A 22,946-nucleotide genomic window follows, 5' to 3' on the forward strand; every position below is an offset into this window, starting at 1 on the left:
AGGGATAAATCCAGAAGCAACCAGCCATGGAGAACAGAACTCAAGAGAAGTTGTTTTCCTTACTTGTCTTACCAGCTGGCCCATATCTGTATTACTCACCAACTGAAACCAGTCCAATGTAATCCTACCCACAGAGTTGCTGGACACCCCACTGTCAACTTCTAATATAACATTATTATCTAGTTTGACACTTATCCAAGATATTTTATCTGTGAAATGGTCATTAAAGGTTGAAAGTTCTAGAATAGCATTTGGCGGTAAAGTGCTAAAGTTCAACTCCTCACTATCCTGAATCATTCAAGTGGATGCAAATGTGCAGATACAATGTGTGTAGAGAACGTACCATGAACTTCCTGAATTTACAATGAAAACCAGAATTTCTAGGTAATAGTAGATTCTCCTGAAATATATGACTTCCAGCAGAAGTCTTATTGGAGGACCTAGAAAATTCCTAGAAAAAACCCTCTCTAGCAATTTGCTAGGTCCTCCAGCATGACTCTATGGTAATTTTGGGGAGAAACCTACCATAAAATTGCCTGAATGACCTGGAAAATTCCTAGAGCTTACATATTTTGTCAGATACAGGTAGGTGGATCCAGCCCCACAGGTAAAGGGGTTATACTGTGTATTCAGTCAATTGTAAAAGTTATGGGGTGTTATTTGAAGATAAAAACTAATGAATTAAATGGATCGTAGAACTGAGTAGACATGTATAGGCTTACACTCTTACTTGCCACACTTCAGAGTAGAAAAAGCTGTTGAGTTCAAGCAACAAATGCTCAAAATAAACATTTGTCAAATGAATGTTCCCAATGGAATGAGCCAAAGCAAGATGTCTAATTGAGGAATGAGGCAGATGTGCAGTTAGGAGGCCAAAATCCACATCGGTTCCATAAGGCAATCCAAACATGAGGGCCAAGTGGAATAGTTAATGGAGTTCACATACTGATCTGATCTCAAAATCTCCTCTATTGTGCACATAACGTCTTGTCCAATAGAAGTGCAAATGTACATGAAAGAAGGGAACAATCTTACGTAGTGTCAGGAATCAACTTACAGGAGCCAAGGAGACATCTGGCTTTTCAACAAACAAGCAACAAGTGGTTCCAGAAACTGGTCAGGACCAAGATTATTGGCTCATGGTCTTGCTATTCTCTTTTTAATTTTGCCTGCTGCTGTTCCATTTTTCTTCCTGAACCCCTCCTTCATTTCCAATTTATTTTTAAAACTAAAGGCAAGCTTTATCAGCAATTCTTCATACACAAGTCACAAACACTATGGGCAATTTAAATCTGTAATTATTTTTTTTAATTCACATGTTCCAGAACATTGATAAACATGAGTCTTATATAATAATGCTGTACATGTCAATTCAGAGGTAAAGCCCACTGAATTCTATTGGATATAATAATAATATGCTCCCATCGGATTGCTTATTACAAGGGTAGAAAGCCTTTGTGCATACAGTTGTTATGGACTGGAGCTCCCTAAATGCCCCACTCAGCATGGAAAATAATAAGGGATTGTGGGAGTTGTAGTATGTGTTGAGAGTGAGGGTATGTAAAGTTAAAACTGCATAAATTTACGTGCTTCACATATATATTTAAATAACACTGGCTACTAGGACTTCCAATTCTTTTTACCGTTGTGTGTCTTCAAGTCCCTTCTAAGTTATGGTGACCCGAAAAACAAACCTATCACAAGGTGGGTTGTTTTTTGTTTTTGTTTTTTTGCAATATTTGTTCAGAGTGAGGTTGTCTTTATATTTCTTTTTTAAAGAAATATTTTAAAATTGTAATGCACCCACAATCCACATTACAAACATTTACTCATACAGATATATAGACAACCCGCCACCCACATACAATTACCCCTCAGCCTACCCCCTGTACAACCCACCACCTTGGCTCCCGACACTGATCTACGCTGAGTTTATGCATAGTTTTATTTTATCCTCTGTACTTCTAGATCTTGGCCTTTGTCTTTCTATGAGGCTGAGAAAGTGTGACATGTCCCAATGGGTGAGCTGTGATTCAAACTCTGATCTCCAAAGTCATAGCACAACAATCAAACCATTTCACCAAGCTGACTCTGTTATTAGTTTGAATTTAATACAATTTATTTATTTTATCAATTCCTTTATAAAACAGTGAATACTATCCTTGCCATGACACTGTAAAATAAATTCACGTACCTCTACTAAAACAAAATGCAATATGCCTCATCTAGCTTTTCCACCCTATAACTATTTGCAGAAGCTTTTAAACTAAAGTGTAAAAATTAGTGCAGATTATCAGAAATTAGTGCATGTTACATAGTTGGCTGCATTCACAGAATCAACTATCTATGACTTGAAAATATTCCCCAAAAGGAAACAAAATCCAAAAGCCAAACCCTGATTCTACTATTTTATACAAGGGACACTGCACCACTGTATATAGCAGGACTTGAGCATCAATGGATTTTGGTATCCATGGGGGGTCCTGGAACCAAACCCCAGTAGATATCAAGGGTCTTCTGTACCAAAGACTTTGTTATTTATTTTAAAATATTTTAAAATACTGAGAAACCCTTTGGCTGCAGATAGTTTTACTTGTCATGTTTTTGAAAGATGAATCCAGTAGAGAAATGGCCATGTGTTTTTTTTTTGGGGGGGGGGGGATTGTTTACACACTGTTCCCATGCTTATCTCGAGTAAGCAGGCGTGTGTCATAGTGCTTTCACCACAAATCTGGAGTGACACTGGGAGAGAAAGAAATGAGCATATGCATCACGGGTAATGATGTCTGTCATACCACCCTTAGCTCTCTTTAAAACTATTTTCTATCTCCGACATACAGCTTTCAAGCTCATATAATAATCGCAAGCCCCTGGAGAGAGGGAAATGATGAGACTTTTATTCCAGTAATAGTGTTATGAGCAATTATCAGCAGCTTTCTTGGGAAGAGGCAACAATCATGAGAAGAATCAAGAGACCCTTTTTCCTCATAATTTCTGTCCTTTCACTCCTCCCAGTTGAAATATGTTCTGCAGAAGAGCTGACTTCCCTCAAGACAGCAAACTGATTTCCTTCACCCTACTAAAAGGAGAAAAAAAAACATTTTACTTCATCTTCTTCCTGATAAATTTTATGATAGCACAAAGTATTTTTGTTTTTAAAAGAGCCTTTTGTTTTGAGGGAGAATGGTGAAATTTAAGGATGATGTGGGAAGAAAAGTACACTCTCATAGTTTTACACATCACAAAAGTATGTCATTCTCATTATTATTTTAAAAATACTCTGGAGTGATTTTATAAGCCTATTAATACATGCCTGGGGAAGCTTCACAGTCATATTAGAATGCACAATAATGAGCCAATAAAACATATTTTATCATTTCTTGATACGGTATTGGTCCACCATTAATGAAATGCTTTTACATTTAAAAACACTGCAGAGTTAGAAGCATGTAAAAGTAGTGTTTTAATTCACTGGGCAGAGGCAGAAAACAAGCCAAGATCTGACCACCATCATTCCTCAATGCTAGAAAATCAGGTGTGAAAACAAGCAAGTTATCACTTTTTGTTATGTGTTGTGTGCCTTCATATCGTTTGCATTGTATAGCAAACCTATCATTGGGTTTTCTGGGGCTGAAAGTGTATGACTCACCCAAAGTCTACCTGTTGTCGAACATGGCACCCCCCACCCCAAGGATTTATAGTTTGCCAAGGACACCAAAGCAAAAAGAAATGAAACGTTTTCCTATTTCCTTTTCCACAGGACCTCCGCAATCCCACAACAGGCCAGAAGCAACTATAAGCCTGTTGTCCATTTTGATTTTTTTTTTTAAATTAAAGACCCGTACATGTGCCAATTCATACCAGCACATGTGCTAAGGTATGCAATGACAGATCTCCCAAAAAGGCAACAAACTTTCAAATTATTATAAAGTGTATCCTTCCTATTGATAGAGTGCATCTCTGCATTTAAGCCTTCTTTCTTATCTTTCCTTGCTTGTCCTATCCCCCCCCCCCACACACACACACATATCTGTTTATAAACATGTATTAATTATGGTTTCTACATAAAGCCAGCCACAGAGGTCATCAACCCTTGCTGACTCCACTGAAAAATTTCTGAAACATCTGGGATGGGTGAGACCACGACAAAGGTAACAATCAAAATCCATTGTGTCCATGTGTACTGAACAAAATCTGATAACCACCAGCCGATACTCACTTCAATTGAGCTAACTGTGGAAAAAGGAACTCCCTTTGTTTGACACCCAAAGTCTGATGGAAGAAAATCATCACCTTTAATCTCAAGGCACCTTGCCTTCATCTTTCCCAGGAAACTTCCTCATCACCCAACAATTGAACAATTAAACCAATCAAGGACTCATTTGCATCCCCCAAAATAGTCTGGGACTTTCCAGTGCCGCTGCCTAACATGGTATATGTTTATTTTTGGCGCTAGCCTTACATATATCCCTTCTGGAGGAACTGAAGATAAACATCTGGTGCTGCTCTTAACCTTGGTGGGTATGCTTTTCAATTGGGGAAAATCAGGTTTAGCATAATGCTCACCAGGCATGACCCTTCATAACTGTGGTCCTTATTCTAAATTCAATCACATACCTGTGGATTTCCTTAGCCAAGCAGGGAATTGACCCCTGGTCTCCAGAGTCATGGTTCAATTCTCAAGGTACATGATGCCAAGTCTCTTTGTAAAAATTGATATTGATCAGCACACAAAATGTTTTACTTAGTTCAAACATGAAAGGTTTCTGGTCCTACAAAATTCAGAATACAAGGTGTGAGAAATTGTGGGCCACCTTTATACTTCCTTATGCAGGAAGTTTGGAAATGTTACTTTTTGAACAGCAACTTCCTTATACAGGAAATTTGGAAAAGTTACGCTTTGAACTACAACAGCCATGGAAAATAGCTGAAATCAGAGCAATGAAAGTAGGGTGGGCAGGTCTATGTCAAACCGTCATAGAATTTTCCCCCAGTACATTTATCGAGGAAGAGGCTAACGGGAAAGGGACTAACATACAGAAGTTGAGTTGACTTCTAAGGATACTGTGGTGCTCAATGGTCAAGCCACTGTAATACAGTCAGGAGTGTTGTCCTATAGAACACTTCTCCCCACCCTTTCCTTCCTTGTTTTAAATCATTTTGGCACTGTTTCCTTCAGCTACCAAGCCGTTACAGTGTGTGGGATGAAATACCAGGAGGTGAAAAAGGGTCCTTCGATGTACAGTAGGACAAGGTGGCCTCTGACCAGGAGGAATGCTGGCATGGCAGGAAAATATGTAGCTAAAACAATCTGAGAGAGAGAAAGAGAGAGAGAGAGAGAGGTGTAAAAAAAACCCCTCTAACTAACTATCTCTGGCTGCTAAAAATCCGAGTTCCCCAATCTGTGAGTCATCTGAAGTGAAGGAGGATTGTTGCCACATTGAGAAAACAGCAGCAAAAGCTGTCAGGGAAGGAGGCTGTCATGCCACTTTTTTGACCGATGAAAATGTCCCACGCTTGCCAGAAAAGATCATCAGAATTTCCTGCAGTGTCTCATGCAGAGGAAGTGGCTCACCACCTTTACGCCTCAAAAACAGAGCTGAAAAAGCCAGGAGGCATTTTTTGACAGCATACTGTTATGTTGAACATAAAATCAATGATATATTATGATACACTGACATAGTACTATTGTATTTAATGCAAAATAAATTATATATCATGAAACACAAACAGGGAGAAGGGACCAAGATGTATGCAGAATATAAAGCTGCCCCACTGCCAATGGCAACTCAGGGGACAGAGATTTTAAACCAATAGAATCAAACAAAACTGTTCCTGAATGTCATTGCTGGATTAGACCCTTCTGTTTCTTCAATCCAATCTTCTACTTTTAGCTCTGGCCACGAACCAGCTCTGAGTATATATCAATAGTAACAAGATAAAAGTGTTTCGGTTTCATCAGTTTCCAACTGGTTGTAACAACATATATCATGCCTTGCCAGCATGATGGGAACTGAAGTCGTGTACAATCAATTGTACCAAGATTAGAGAAGGTTGTTTTGATCTCTAGTCCTTTACCACAAATCTAGAGGAACAAATCTAGATGTTCTTCCTCTCCTCTTATCAAGTACCAACACTTCTCTTACAAGCTTTCGTCCAATTCAAGGAGAAAGTTAAACTCTATATTGGGACTGAATATATCCCAAGTATGGCAAACTGACCTCTAGACTTGCCTAGGTTTTCATTTTAGATGTGGTGGAGTATTATAATCAGAAGGCAAGAGAAAATTGAAATGTTATAATTACACATTTGGCTTAAGCAATGGCAATTTAAGAAACCAAAATCAAAAGCTTCCATAAAGACTACTGAATAAAAGAGATGATTAACACATGTTGACGTGTTTAGTCAAAATCAAGCCACAGGAAACAAAACTGAACTTATTCACAAACATCTTGGCTCTTTCAAGGACAGATTGCAACAATGTGGAGGACAGACTCATAAGCCACTGATACGACCAAGGGCTTGCCACCAAGGACTTTTTATCTGAAGAACCATCACAAACTCACTTGTTTTAATGCCTAGAAATAGAAAACAAGCACTGAATGCAACAAATAGTGTATTCATGTATTCAGAAATACATACCTTTCCTATAGCAATATGCATTCATATATCTCCCTCCTTCCCCCCCCCCCTTTTCTGGTCTTGGACTAGTGCAAAATCATACTTCTCAAGTCTATTTTTTCCTCCTGCTGCATTAGGATCTGTGTGGACAACCTAGATAACAGCAATCAAAGAAATGTAGATGTGCTGTCCACCACATCTCTCTCTCTCTCTCTCTCTCTCTCTCTCTCTCTCTCTCTAAAACATGCACACACTGCATCCAGGCCAACGTGGTTTAAAGAACTCTGGAAAAAATCAGAGATGTTCAGCGTATCAACTTTGTATAGACTGAGACTCACCACACTCCTCTATTGCAGTTTCTTAGCCCAGATGGGGAAGAATCCACCGGTGAGCAAAGAAAGAAAGTTGCCATGATCACCAGTTGTGCTAACTGGAGGATACTGTGAGCTACAGTAACAAAAATACCCCTACTTTTTCAGGTATGTATCTCAAATATCAAGAGTGAAACTTCTGGAAAACTCAATTTGGTTATGCCATTTTAAGAATCCTGTAGTGTTGTGACTTTTGGGAAATGTACTATCACACTGCTAGAGGAGGCACACAAGCAAAGCAAGGCTTCTTCCAGGACATACTTAAAACAGGCCAACAACTCTCTTTTCAGCTGCATAGTTTAGACTAAGTTGACTTTTTGATACTGAAGCAATAGCTTAAAAACAAAACCTTGGCTGTGAAAAACACTGCAGTTCAGTAAATGACCTTCCAGGAGTACAGTTTGATCTTCCTCCTGCAGTGAACATACCGCTGGGCATAAAGGAGCCACAAGAAGTCTGTCACAGCCACCAGGAGAGTATAAAGAAAGAGAGCAACATTCCAGATGCTCTGAAGGGTGGTCCCAAAATTGCTGCCACAAGACCAAAAGGCACCAGGAAGAAGAGGGCTGAAAGAGAAGTGCCTCCCATCTTGGCTGGTAGTGATCACAAGAGGTAGGGAGATAGAGAAGAAGTGGGCATGTTGAGCAAGCAGATGTTGTCCAGGAATGGAGCTCCATCACTGCCATCCTAACATGGATACATGCTCTTCCCAAACACTCTCCTGATCTGAGCTGCCTTTAAGAGCCTTTTGGACCTATTTGCACAGTTTGTACAATACAATACAAAACAAAACTTTATTACAGTCTCTGACCAGCACAAAGTGGGGCACAAGTGCCCTGGAAGGGGAAACACGGCTCCCCAGTGAAGCAGTTACAAATACCAAAGGACTGGGGGCTGGCAATTATTGTCCCCATAGAGAAAAAGAAAGGGAAGCAGGATAACCTTGCAAATTATAGACCCATTAGCCTCCTCAATACCACCAGCAAAATATGCTCAAGGTACCTTCAATGGAAACTGCTGGACTGAATGGAGCAAGAGAACATACTTGCGGAGAAGCAAGCCGGCTTCAGGGAAGAATGATCCACCATCGATAAATGCATAGTATTGCAATACCTCATAGAAAAATATTCCTCCCACAGGTCATCATCTCTTTATGCTGTGTTTATAGACTTCAGAGCAGCGTTTGATTCAATCTCCCATATAAAGCTATGGGAAAAACTTGGATCCACCTCAATAGACAGATGACTCCTGCAACTAATATGAACACTCCATGAAGGAACACAGTTTGTAGCCACTGAGACACTTTGGATGGATCTATACTGCCTTATATCCCAGGATGTGATTCCAGATTATTTTCCTACCTCAGATTATCTGGCAGTATAGACTCGCATAATCCAGTTCAAAGCATATAATTTGGGATTAGATTCTGGGATAATGGCAGTGTAGACTCAGCCTAAGGGACCTAGGTGGAAGCTGACTTCCAAAATCCTAAGTGGCCAGTAACTTCTTATGACCCTGAATAAGTGTAGCCCTAGCCCACGCAGTGAGAGCAAATCCAAAATTGGATGGAAACACATTTCAAGTTCTGTTTTTCTTCCTGCTTATCTTGATTTTCAAGATCAGATGTTAATCAATGAACAATCCAGTGCTGTATTTTGATGGGATGCCTGACATCAGGAGAAGAAGAAATCTGATTGAGAAGAGAAGCTGCTTGCCTTCAAAAGGAAGTGCATAATCTATGAAGAATGCGCTCATTATATCCAGACAATACCATGCCAGCTGGGTTTCTTTATCACGTAAGTACCATCATTTACTTTGGCTAAATCTATTTTCAGCAAGAAAGAGCAGCATCCAACACAAACATGTTGTTAAGCAGTAATTTTTGCTTTCCCATGTTATAACTTGGCTTCAAGCACAGGGGATGTGGGGGAAAGGTAGCAACAAGATTGTTCTGAAATGGGGCAACCATGATGGTCTGTTACAACAAAAACATTGCAAACTAAAAAATGTTATTTCCCATAAGCTTTTGTGGACTGAAGCCTACTTCACTGGATACACAGAGTTATATCTTAATTGGCAGATTATTATACATATGCTTGGATAATTTGAGGACTGTAGTCAATGAGATAAAAAGTACTTAACATGCAAAAAAGTACTAGTAGAAATGATGACCTTAATGGTGCTCATTTACAAAGCTGGGTAATATCACAGATATCCTTGAATTGATCAGCCATTTACCATAGGTAGCTTGATCAAAAGACTTTGTCCCTATTGAAGCCTCAGGATATAGAGTTAAGCCTCAAGTTCATGTTGAATTGTTTCATGTTGCAACCTACCTTACTTTTGAAATTCTTTGGGTCAAGAATGGCCCTCTTGAGATCACAGACCTCTGGAAGACCTCTGGAGACATACTATTTTTCACAATATCATTAGACATGGGCAGTGTGCATGAAAGTAGAATGAGTGCAATGAAAACAGATCAAGACTATTGGTGTAAGAAACAAATATTAGGTGAAGGGACTATATCACCTCCATAGTTCTAAGAACAACTACTACAGATACATAAAACCTATTCTTGCAAGTACATTCAAGGTTTTCACATGTTGTACTGAACCAAACTAATGCTGTGTGCTCAACAGTCTACAATAGCCATCCAGGGATATGTGAAGTGACCCATTTTTACACCTGTTTGAGTTTGTAAGACTGGTATGGACAAACCACAACATATGTTTGATGGGATGTGCTTGAGGTGGTCAGTGAAAAGCTATTTAGGCTTGGTATCAGGGATTTTGCTAAAGGGAAGGTAAAATGAGAGCACTGCCCTCAAATAAGAATTATGCTTTCTGAAATGAAGTTTTCATTCCACTCCCCAAATTTCTAGTATTGCAGGGAGTTAAACAACTAAAAGCGTTAATACCTAGAACACTTACATTCACTATGTTTACATTCACTTGGTAACTCTGCCTATTCCTTTTCTTTGTATGTCCAAACTATTGCTCAATGAACTCCTGAAGTTTTAAATTACAGTGTGTTTGTCCATGTATGTTCAAGTTGCCTGTCAACTTATGCCAACAGGTTTTTTTGTTGTTGCTAATGTATACCTTCAAGTCATTTCACGGGGTTTTCTTTGCAAGATTCACTCAAAGTGGATTTCCTTCCTCTGAAAAAAGGTGACCTACCCATAGCCACCCAGTGGATTTCCATGGCCAACTCTGGCCCCCAGAACTGTAGTCCAATGCTCAAATTATTAAACCACACTGATTAGGCAAGAAATACTCTGAGCTGGTTTTGACAGTTCCCTCTTCTGAAATACCACCTAAACATAGCACCTGGAATCTATTGGTAGTCTTCCATCTAACATATGACCTCAACAGATGGGCCACCGGAATCACCACGCATTGTGGCAAAGATGATAGGGCCCATCGGATGGTGTGGAGAACCCGTCACCCCATGCCCCACATTACCTAACTCACCTGAGTCCCCATCCCACAGGAGGAAGCATCGGCTGCCCGGCTTCCCCAGTTAACTTCTATTCAACACAGGAAGCCTTCCATGTTGCCATCACGACCCCATGTTTCAGTTCACCTATATGTTTATGAGGGAGCTCTGTCAGAAGTTGCTCTACACCGTTGGATGGGAGCTGGCAAGCTCTGGCTTAAACATACAGGTCAAACTGGTGCATGCCGCTGAAAAGGACCTCATGTGATGAGGTCGTAGGCTCACACTCCTTAGCTTCCAAGATGAGACAGGGATTTCCTTAAACAGAGGATTGATGGGCTTCTGTTAAGTGTGCATAACAGGGAGTTGGAATGTATAGTTTTATGAAGATCTGATTTAAGGTATTTAGGGAGCAGCAGTGGCACAATGGGTTAAAGGTTGGAAGTTTGAATCCGCGAGACAGGGTGAGCTCTCATCTGTGAGCTCCAGCTCTCTTGCCAACCTAGCAATTTGAAAACATATGCATGTGAGTAGATAAATGGGTACCACTTCAGCAGGAAAGCTCCAAGCAATCTCGTCAGCCACACAACCAGGAGGTGACAACAGGCTGCTCTGCTTGAAAATGAAGAAAGCCAGAGATGAGAACCACCTCCAGAAGCCAGTATTTGTGTGTTTTATTGTATTTGATTGTAAAAGGCATTGAATGTTTGCCTATGTGCTCTGAGTCTCCTAGGAATATGAATAAAGTATATTATTATTATTATTATTATTATTATTATTATTATTATTATTATTATGCCAGTGTTGGGACTTTAGAAAATAAAGGCAAATTTCATGGGATGAACAGAATTCCTATTTGAAAGGCTAGTGTCCTCATCCCTGCCCACCCATCCATCCCACCCCCCTTGGTGCTTCCTTGCTTAGCAGTTGCTAGCCTGAATATTCTGAATAAGAATTTATGAACAAAATAATCTCACTTACATTATTTAAATGAGAGTTGCTTGAGACTTTTGACTATCCTGGGCTTGCCCTGTGCCTTGGAATGCAAAAAGATAATTAGTTATCCCACTGGCTGCATTTGAACAATTAGCAGAAGTCTTATGAGCCCGTGATATAGGATTCTGTGGACAAGTGCCATGGCTCCACACTTCTTGCTTCCCAAACACTCATGAGGCTTCAGTGTGGAGATTAGCACTTTATTTGTTACGTTTCTATTTGTCTTTCCTCCAAAGAGCACAAAGCAGCATAAGCCTCTCTCCTTCTCTTAGCTTCAAAAAACATTGTGGAATAGGTCAGGCTGGGATTGTGTGATTGCCCCAAGGTCATTCAGCAAGAGTCATGGTCCAGTGAAAGAGTAGAAAATAGATCTCTGAGGTCTAATCTTGACACTGCCCCAGCTCTTCGGCTTTTGGGCTGTAGCTTCATAGGAGGATAGCATTGCTCCATTCCTGTATGGTTGAATAAATAGCATCAGATAAAGCTGTTTGCAGTGACTTGAAGATATGACCTTACATACTACAAAAAAAGCAATACTTGTTTTTAGTTGGGACTAAAACATGTTCTCCTCATACCCCTGCCCAGAATTATGAGCATTTCGTATTTACTGTTTGTTAGGAAACCAATGAAACATGCCTAAGTGTGAGTCAGGATAATAACTAAGTGTGTAATGCAGGGGTCCTCAAACTTTTTAAACCGGGGGCCAGTTTACTGTCCCTCAGACCGATGGAGGGCCGGACTATAGTTTAAAAAAAAATCAATTAAAAAATTCCTCTGCACATTGCACATATCTTATTTTGCTGTGTGGAAGGGCCCTTTGAGGGGGTTCATTCTAGCCCTCTTTAGGCAGTAATTCCAGGAGCAGAGAATGGGAAATCTTCCTATTTCTAGTCTGACCAAAAATCTGGCTACCAGTATTTTTTAAAAAAACTCTAAAATTATAACTGTAAATAAAGAACAACACTCAAACACAGGGGAACTCCAGACAAGAAACAATCAGGGCCAGCTAATCATCTCTCAACAAAGGATTCTCCCTAAAAACTGTCAGGCTATGAAATGGCAATCAAGGTGGCCAATTGAAACATTCATACCTACCTCCAACAGACAAGAGTTCTTTCTCCCACCCTGGATCTTCCACAATTTTCCTGGTTAAAGGTTTTCCTCTGACATGAAGTCCAGTCGTGTCTGACTCTGTGGTGCTCATCTACATTTCTAAGTTGAAGAGCCGGCGTTGTCCATGACTGCATGTAGCGCCGGGGCAGCCTCCCTTGGCTGGCTCATGCTGTCCATCAGGCCTGACGGATAGCGTGAGCCTGCCAAGGGAGGAGCAGGCCCGCGCAGCCTACTTGTGAGTAAAGCACCTCGCGAGGTGCTTTACTTGCGAGTAGACCACGCGGAGCAGCCTCCCTTGGCTGGCTCATGCTGTCCATCAGGCCTGACGGATAGCATGAGCCTGCCAAGGGGGGAGCAGGCCCGCGCGGCCTACTTGCGAGTAGACCACGCGGAGCAGCCTCCCTTGGCTGGCTCATGCTGTCCATCAGGCCTGACGGATAGCATGAGCCTGCCAAGGGGGGAGCAGGCCCGCGCGGCCTACTTGCGAGTAGACCACGCGGAGCAGCCTCCCTTGGCTGGCTCATGCTGTCCATCAGGCCTGACGGATAGCATGAGCCTGCCAAGGGGGGAGCAGGCCCGCGCAGCCTACTTGCGAGTAGACCACGCGGAGCAGCCTCCCTTGGCTGGCTCACGCGGCCTACTTGTGAGTAAAGCACCTCGCGAGGTGCTTTACTCACGAGTAGACCACATGGAGCAGCCTCCCTTGGCTGGCTCACGCTGTCCATCGGGCCTGACGGATAGCGTGAGCCTGCCAAGGGGGGAGCAGGCCGGCGCGGCCTACTTGCAAGTAGACCACGCGGAGCAGCCTCCCTTGGCTGGCTCATGCTGTCCATCAGGCCTGACGGATAGCATGAGCCTGCCAAGGGGGGAGCAGGCCCGCGCGGCCTACTTGCGAGTAGACCACGCGGAGCAGCCTCCCTTGGCTGGCTCACACTGTCCATCGGGCCCCCTGGACAGCATGAGCCAGCCAACGGAGGGGCACTGTGTGGGGGGGGGCGCTCCTCCACGGGCCGGATCGGGGCCCTTGGCGGGCCGGAAGTGGCCCGCGGGCTGTAGTTTGGGGACCCCTGGTGTAATGAGTAGAGGGGAGGTCAACAAAAATGGCCAAATCACAGCAATATACATGCTTTATAAAACACAGAAAGCTATGGAAGACTATTGGAAGGTGACCACTGTGGGGGATACTGTATGAGGAAGCAACTGTGCACATAGGTGCATAGTTGAACATGAATGTGTCCTCCAAGCTACAGTTCACCAAAGCTGCTAACATGACTCTCAAAGGCAGAATCACCATCTATACCCATTGTAATGATCTCATAAGCCATTAAAGTGTTTAAAGAGCCAAATGGCTTTTACCAAATTTGCTGTCCTCCTATAAACCTCAGAAGAACACAGTACACTTAGCAGCAGATGTTAACTGTCAAGAGTATATGACTCAGAACTTCACTAATTTCCAGTCCCATGAATACACCCTAACGTCATTCAATGGGCCAATTTTGTCATTATACTTTACTTGTGTTTTGAAAATAGATTTAGGGAACTGGCTACAAATGCTTATATTTATAATGTGAGAGTACATGTCCTACAGGGAGTGGAGTAAAACATCCTAAAGGGAGTGGAGTAAAACTTCCTTTCAGGAGGCATAATGGATGTAGATACAAAACTGTTTTCCCAGAATACTGGAGATGTTATGACAAAGGAACTGCCAGAGCCTGAGAAAGCTTGTGTTTCTGACCACAACCCCATCTGGCTATGCTGGCTTGAGAATGCTGAATGCTGAAAGTCATACTCCAATAAAGCTTTTCAAAGTACCTGTAGTATACACATCTAACTCACAGCTGGTCTATGAAAAAGAAGAAGTATAGGATTTGGGAGTGGAAGTGGTCATTTTTTAAAAGCTTTTAAAACCAGTCCTTCCATCAATGACAGCGAACAAATGAAACATCTATTTACCAAGGACAAAAAAGAACTTCTATTATCATAGATTCAATGTTCTGAAACACTACTATTTGTTTCTTGCTTGAGATGTGTGTGAACAGAGATGGAAACTGTGTGAGCAGACAAAAAAAACTTCTCTCATCATAGGTTCAATGCTCTGAAACACAATTATTTGTTTCTTGCTTGAGATGTGTGAACAGGGCGGGAAACTGTGTGAGCAGAGAATGTCGTTTGTTTGGATTTTCTTTGTTACCAGCTACAGGGCTCAACCGAAATTTAGCTTTTCATACAACTACACCCATATTTACCTACATACATTTTCATGACGCAAGTAAAATGTTCACGAAATATGCTTTTTTCTGGTCAAGGATAAGCTGAGCTGCTTCGTGCAGGCTCCAGCATTACTCCAACTACTAAGTCCATGTGAAGAACCTATATCCACATGTATTCATAATGTAAGGGTATTACACAATCATCCAGTTATGATACAGATTCAACTGGCAACTCCACAGAACAGAACAGAAGAGCTGCCTATGTCAAATCGTTATCAGTTTGGTGATAGCATGTGGTCACGTGCCGGAAAGAAAACAATTCCTGCTCGACATTGGTTTGGCTTTGGGGTTTTTTTCATGTCAGGAGCAACTTGGGTTACTGCAAGTAGCTTCTGATGTGAGAGAATTGGCCATCTGCAAGGACGTTAGCCAGGGGATGACCGGGTTTGTTTTTTTTTTACGTTTTACCATCCTTGTGGGAGGCTTCTCTCATGTCCCCACATGGGAAGCTGGAGCTGACAGAGGGAGCTCATCCAAGCTCTCCCTAGATTCGAACCTCCAACCTGTCTGCCATCAGTCCTGCCAGCATAAGGGTTTAACCCATTGCACCACTGGGGGGTTCACAATATTGGTCAACTCACTGTACACAATCCAGAGACAGCAAGCATATGTTCAAATAAAATAATCAAAATGTAAGCACATAAAAGCATGCTTCTCCCTCATGAGATTACATGGATCACAAAATTAGATTTCTATGCACAAAGCAAATAGGTAATTAACAGGCTGCACATAACAGGCTAAATCCAGTGTAAGGCAAGTGGATGAAAACAGTGTATCAGCAGAGTTCCTTCACTTCCCCCAATAATACAAGGAAGGTATGCTTCCCCATGTATAACTGTTGTGCCATTCCTTCCCCAATTGGACATTGCATTGGAAGCCTTTCCATGCTACACAGTTATGTTGAAAGGTCTTTGCATTTAAGGCCTTTCGACACAACACAGTTATGGTATTATAATTCCACTTTTCCACTTCGTCAATTCTTGTGGAATCCCAGGGAGAGGCATTTTGAGTTCTCACCAAGAGCCATAGCCCAAATTACAAATCCCAGAATTCCACATCCTGCCAAGGCAGTTAAAATGAAATAATGGCATTACATTTGGAGCCTGTAACATCAAGCTGTGTGTCTATCAGCACAAAAAATTGCATTATCAGATTGCTTTCAAATAGTTTTAATTTTAATTTTTCACAATTAACAAAACAAGAATAATAAATACTCTCTCTCTCTTTTTAAACAATGCCTCCTAATATCCACACAGTAATTGTTCCCCATTATACTATTCCCTTTTCTCACCTGCCCCATTGCAGTGATTTCCCATCCCTGGAATCAAAAATATTCATATACAGCCCTGTTCTTCCTGGTGAAGTATGTCCATCATGGCAAAAACTTTAACTATCCATTTTTTTTTCTATTCTCTCTCCCCTTCATCATAATTTTCATTTGCAGATTAATGTCATTTATTGACCTGGTGCTGGATTGTTGACTACAAATACAAAGTGCTTGGATTATTCTACAACTCTCAGCCACATCTACCAAAATATTCACAGACCACTCTTCCCTTCCCTCTACTAACTATAATTCTAACAGTGAATTTATTCCCTTTAAATTGGATTGCCTCAAAAGTTTCATGGAAACACAAACATAAGTAATTATTTCCATTCACCATTTCTGTCTTTCACCTGCCCTCAAGGACAATAACAAATAAGTACTTAAGATGTGGTTATGTTTCATTTGATTGGTATTCACCTTTCATTTAGGAGAAAAGACTAATAAAACTGGTTTCAACCATTTACATCAGTGATTCTCAACTTGTGGTCTGGTCCACAAGAATGAAAATATAGTCCACAGCCTCACCATTACACCATTGCCTCAAAACCATGCAGCAACAAGAGTGACTGGTATAGCAAAACCCTCCTATAGTGCCGAGGAGGGGAGAAGCAGACTACCCACAAAAGATTACTACTACCACATCAGATCTAGATTATTAAATATGGTTTTCTGTGGGTAGAAGATGGCAACTACAGGATCACACATGTTCTGTATCAAAAACTAGACCTGATGTGGTCAATCCAATGCAATTTTTTGAATCAGCACCGCAAATAACCAAACTGAATCTAAAGTTGACCAAAAACTGATTTGTAACTCTTTTGGTACTGATGTGGAGCATGGTCCCTGGTCAAGTGGTCCCTGGTCAAAGCTGTTCCTGGTGAAGTGGTCAGTGGTCAAAAAAAGGTTGGGAACCAGTGATCTACATCAAGCATCTATTTATTTATTTATTTATTTATTTATTTATTTATTTATTTATTGCATTTATATACTACTTTTCTCACCCCTGAGTGGACTCAAAGTGGTTTCCAAAATAATAATGGCAAAATTAAATGCCATACATAGATGTGAAAATCAAAGCAAAGTATCTAGACGATAACATCTAACTATAAATTAAAAACATTAACCATATTAAAACATAAAGCATAAACAACACTTAGACATTAAGACAGAGAATTAAAACATCTTAGTATAAACATTAAAATTACATAATTCAAAATTGTAATCCGAAGCCATTCCAATTGTCACCTAGCATCCATCAAGGCACCTAGTAAAACGTAATAAAACCTAATAAAATTATCAACATTTGGAGGCAATCTGTCCTTAACCATCTCATTTTTGTGTACATTTGAAACTGTCAATACACCATGAGAAAAATAGTTTTCGTGATATTGGAGCTTTCCTCTGCTAGTGAGATATTTAGGGGGAAGCATGAAGCTTGCCTTATGGTCTGGCTAATCTCACCCTCTCTCTTCCTCTTTTGATCCTCACACCTTCTTACATTAACAAGATTAAGCATTAGCCCAAACAAGGCTATTTGATTAGACGATCTCCACTTTTCCCTTTTTAAACTAAGGGAAAGTAACAGAGCAGAAGAACTTATTTATTTATTTATTTGTTACATTTAACTTGGACCTAACCATATCTTTGATTTAACTATACCTTTCAATTTTCTTGTTTTTTAAAGGAAGGAAATACTTTTCAACTATAACATTTCCAGACAGCCTTCATTTTTTTTCTAAATTCTGCTAATTTTTCATTAGCAACTTTTATTAAAAATTCACAGATCTAAAATTATCAGAATCTTGGCTAGTAGATTCTGGGAAGAATAATGATGGTGATAATGATATAACCTTTTCCAGTTGGGAGCCATGGTGGGGCAATAGGTTTAACCCTTGTGCCAGATGACCTGCTGACCTGAAGGTTGACGGTTTGAATCCACGAGACGGTGTGAGCTCCCTTCTGTCAGCTCCAGCTTCCCATGCAGGGACATGAGAGGATCTTCCCACAAGATGCTAAAACATTTGGATATCCCCTGGGCAACATCTTTGCAGATGGTAATTCTCTCACACCAGAAGTGACTTGTAGTTTCTCAAGTTACTTCTGACACAATTAAAAAAACCCTTTTTCCATCTTTAAAAGTTCAGAGAAAACACCTAACTTTCTTTTCCTGTAAAATCCTTTTGAATCAACATAAAAATGGAGTTTTATCTTCAAAAGTTTTTTTCAATTCAGTAGTCAACTCAAATTACTCTCCAAGCCAGGCTTTCTTACAACCAGGACAGGAATGTGATAAGCAAGGGGTTTGGTGATTTGATTTGGGATACCTCAAAAGTGCCGCTGGGAGAGAAAAAGAAAGGATGAAGTCAAAGCAACAACTCCCCAAATGGTAAGCAAAATCCAGAAAGTAAGTAGTTTACAGGATCACCCGAAGACTTTTTTTCTGACTGAGCAAAACTGGCAAATTCAGAAACAAGCTTCCTCCTCACTCATGAAGGAAGTAAAGCTCTAAATCAATGGTTCTCAACCTGTGGGTCCCCAGGTGCTTTGGCAATTCCCAGAGATCCCAGCTAGTTTACCAGCTGTTAAGATTTCTGGGAATTGAAGGCCAGAACATCTGGGGACCCACAGGCTGAGAACCACTGCTCTAGAATAATCCAAGCAGGCATCTGATGAAGAAAATCTCACAAGTACTTCTACCCTTTCATTGAAGTAAAAATACAGTGATGATCAATGTTAGCGGTTTCGTCATGATTTCCAAAATGAACTGATTAAAGGTAGGGGCAACCTGGTAGTTTAAGTGTCTTTCTGAATAGGGGCTGTATCCCTCTTCATCCCCACTTTCTGCAACCACAGACTTTCCCATCCATGAGTTAAAGATACCCTCTCCCCATACATTTCTAAAAAACCAAACATTGGATTTGCTATTTTATACATCATTTACTACATCAATGTGTGGAGACTCAAGCATCCATGGAGGTTCTAGAACCAAACCCCAGCAGATGCCAAGAGCCCACTGTACATAGTAGCTTAGCTTCCAAAAGTTATTTTATGGACTACAGTTCCCCAGTCAGTATGGTGGTGTTGTTGCAATACAAAATTGAACTTTTCCCAACCCCTATGGTATACTTAGTACAGAACAATACAAGGGGGGGGGGGGTGCAGGAAGTATCTCAACACCTTTGAAACTAACTTATTTATTGTAGCATGGCCTTTCGTGCATATCAGTGTACTTCTTCATTAGTGCATCTGAAGGGTATGGGGAAACCCCTGTTTACAACTCTGTAGCAAAACTGTCAGCCAGTGAAGATAACACTGAGACAAATGAATCAAAAGGACTGACTTTGTACAATGTAGTTATTGGCATAAACAGAAGAGCATTGCTCAACGTTTGGTTTTCACAGACCTAGCAATCTAAGAGATCATGCAAAGTACTGAAAACAATACATGGAGAAGTCACTTTTTGGGCTATCAGGGTGACCACTAGGGATTTGGAATACGATCATCCCAAAAAGCAGTGTTTCCTAAGTAAGTAAAGTTATGTCTAAGTTGTGATCTGAGTTCTGTCTTTAACAGCCCAAATCTTATTATCCACACACAAGAGGGGAATATATGTGTGTGTATTCATGTCAGAAGCTACTTGAGAACATACGGCAAGTCATCTCTGGTGTGAGAGAATTGGCCATCTACAGAGACGTTACCTAGGTGATGCCCAGATGTGTTACCATCCTGCTAGGAGGCTTCTCTCATGTCCCCACAAGCTAGAGCTGACAGACGGGGGCTGACCTCTTCTCACGGATTTGAACATGCAACCTACAGGTCAGCAACCCAACCATCAGGTCAGCAGTCCAGCCAGCACAAGGGTTGAACCCATTGTGCGCCACCACGGTTCATCTATATATCAAGTAATGAACAATCCAATATTTGCAGGAGGACAAACACATTGTTAGGATTTTTTAAAAAAGAGTTTTCAAACTTTCAGAATATTTGAGATGCTGTTGGAAGGAGAAAATGAAATTGAGCTACTGGAGGCTGTGACCAGCTGTGACCAGCAGTGATGATGAATTTGTAGATGAACAAATGGAGATTAAAAGGGAGAAAACTGCCAAGAGAAAGGCATGTCAAACCAACCCTAATCGGAACCGCCTTCCACCTAGAAACTGATGTCCTCACTGTGGTAGAACATGTGGATCAAGAATAGGGCTCCACAGCCACCTATGGATCCACTGCCAAGACACTAAACTTGGAGGACCATCATCCTCGAGCTATGAGGGATTGCCTAAGTAAGTAAACTGGAGGCCTGAGCACAATGACTTCATACTTGCAATGTATTTGAGATTAGGGGCTGGAGAGAGAGTAGGCATCGCTTTACTTGTAGCAACACATTGTGAAAAAGAGGACAACGTAACATCATGCAAAACAGATGCCCTGAAACAGAGTTGGCAGCAACACCTGTAGTCTAGAGCTTTCATTTGTGGAAGGAGCTTCCAACATTACACTAGAGAAAAAATCCACTTAAAATCCGGTTTCTGCCTCCTGCAGAATTCTGGGGTTTGTAGTTCAGGGAGAAGCCTTTAACAGCCTCATTAAACTACAAACCCCAGAATTCTGCAAGAGGCAGAAACTGGATTGTAAGTGGATTTTTCTCTAGTGTGATGAAGTGGCAAGTGTTTTGGACTTTCTCCCACATTGTAGATAAATTTCAGCCAACAACTGTACTGAGCAACACCAAAACTGAGAGCCAGGGTTTCCTGGTGAGGGAGAAGAGCAATCAATGATTCTGCTTGGAAGAGGAGGAGAGAACTATGTTGGCTCTGGGCTGCACATGCTTTTCTAGATAAGGGAAGAAAAGGGAGTGGGAGTGATTCAGAAATACCTCCACTGAGACATCTCTGTGAGTCTGGGAAAGTTGTGAAATGTTTGAATCGGGTGGTGGGCTGAGAAGAGGCCTTGTTTTGCCTCAAAGGAAGGGGGCCAAACAGAGAGAGGTCCTGCCTGGAGGCCAGTAGAAGCCAAAGGTGCATGAGATGCTTTGGGGGATAAAATTGGCTCCCTCTCGAAAGGGGGGGTCAGACATGTATTGGGCCTGTGTCTGTGCTTGTGAAGCCACCTGGAAGTTTGGTTTTCGCAGGCCTTGGAAGCACCCTGAAGTTGAGCACTGCAGGTCCAAAATGCAAAAGACAAGGGGAGGGAAGTTGCCTCGAGAGTCTCCTGGGCATCATTGGGGGCCCCTTTATAACTAGAGGAAAAAATCCACTTATAATTCGGTTTCTGCCTCCTGCAGAATTCTGGGGTTTGTAGTTTAGAAAGGGGCCTTTAACAGCCTCACTAAACTACAAACCCCAGAATTCTGCAGGAGGCAGAAACCCGATTTTAAGTGGATTTTTTTCTCTAGTCTGATGAAGTGGTATATCACACTAGAGGGGAAAATTCCACTTAAAGTCTGGTTTCTGTCTCCTGCAAAATTCTGGGGTTTGTAGTTTAATGAGCCCCCAGTGGCGCAGTGGGTTAAATCGCTGAGCTGCTAAACTTGTTGACTAAAAGGTCGCAAGTTTGAATCTCAGCGTGAGCTTCCACTGTCAGCCCCAGCTTCTGCCAACCTAGCAGTTTGAAAACATGCAAATGTGAGTAGATCACTAGGTATTGTTCTGGCGGGAAAATAAGGGTACTCCATGCAGTCATGTTGGCCACATGACCTTGGAGGTGTCTACAGACAATGCCAGCTCTTTGGCTTAGAAATGGAGATGAGCACCAACCCTCAGAGTTGGACACGACTGGACTTAATGTCAGAAGGGAAACTTTGCCTTTACTAGTTCAGTGAGGCTGTTCTAGGTCCCTCCCTAAACTACAAACCCCAGAATTCTGCAGGAGGCAGAAACCGGATTTTAAGTGGATTTTTTTTCTCTCTGGTGTGATGAGGCAATAGAAAAGGAAAGAAGTCCAAAAGGAAAAGCCTGCCCTTCCTCCCTCTTTCCTCCTCCTCAATCCTTCCACCTCCCCACTATTGGGTCGCCTGCAGTTCCCAGAGTGCAGGCAAAGAGGAGGCAGGGAGGGAAGGAGGAGGTGAGCCTCAGGATGCCTCTTTCTGCTTTCCCAAACGGAGAGGAGAGAGGAAAACCATCACAACTGAGATGCAGCAGCGGGGCCGCAACGCCTCCCTCCTCTCCTCCCTCTCCCTCTCCCTCTCTCTCTCTTTGGGGTCCTTTCCCCCCCTCTCCTTTTCAACAATCCATTCAAGCCACCGAGAGAGGTTTACCTTCAAGACGCAGGCCATGGTCTCTCCTTGCTACCCCCCAAAAAGCAGCAGGAAGGAGTCAATCTCTCTCTCTTTCTCTCTTTCAGATCTAGCCTGAAGCCGGCTGCCTTACATTCCCGGAGACTGAGCCACCTCGGGAGCCCCGGTGCTCGGATCCGTTAGTCATCTTCGCCTTGGCTCCCTCTTGCCTTCTTTTTTCCCCCCTTCCTCCTTTTCATGCCCGGTTTGTTCCACCCATCAGCTTCTGCCACTGGCCAGGCGCCAGCCCCGCACCTCCCCTCCCTCACGTGACCCGCCTGGATTCATGTGCCTCTCGCTTCTCCCTCTCTCTCTGTGTGTGTGTCTCAGTCTTCCTCTCCTCCTCTTCCTCCCCCAAACCTTTTTCTTTTCTTTCTCCTCTTTTTTTTGAATAAGATGCTTTTGGCCTGCACGGTGTACAAAATCCTGCGGGTGTCCTGTGGCTTCACAGACTCAGGAGAGAACTTATATAGTGGGGGATGTGCCTTGCCTTCAAATTGCACTTCCTAACCTTCCAGACAAAACTTCCCAAGGAATAC

At 41.9% G+C, this 22,946-nt stretch overlaps 1 protein-coding gene and 1 long non-coding RNA gene across 3 annotated transcripts in view; both read right to left on the bottom strand.

The window, feature by feature from the left end:
• Positions 1 to 22,674, bottom strand: part of ST6GALNAC3 (ST6 N-acetylgalactosaminide alpha-2,6-sialyltransferase 3) — a 408,376-nt gene extending 385,702 nt beyond the window's left edge. The window contains exon 1 of one of the 2 annotated variants that reach the window (XM_060773750.2): positions 22,390 to 22,673. In XM_060773750.2, the coding sequence (XP_060629733.2) occupies positions 22,390 to 22,407 (18 nt within the window). In that variant the 5' untranslated portion in view covers positions 22,408 to 22,673. Of the gene's footprint in view, positions 1 to 22,389 lie in introns of both variants that reach the window. The other variant, XM_067467816.1, reaches the window with a different exon arrangement.
• On the bottom strand, positions 2,654 to 10,860 carry LOC137096971 (uncharacterized). The gene is made up of 2 exons (XR_010909856.1): positions 10,466 to 10,860; positions 2,654 to 3,079 (listed from the first exon to the last, which is right to left on the bottom strand). It is a non-coding gene; the product is annotated as an uncharacterized lncRNA (long non-coding RNA).
• Positions 22,675 to 22,946: the final 272 nt, after the last annotated feature.

The sequence above is a fragment of the Anolis sagrei genome, chromosome 4 (genome assembly GCF_037176765.1).
Source record: "Anolis sagrei isolate rAnoSag1 chromosome 4, rAnoSag1.mat, whole genome shotgun sequence".
Classification (NCBI taxonomy): Eukaryota; Metazoa; Chordata; class Lepidosauria; order Squamata; family Dactyloidae; genus Anolis; species Anolis sagrei.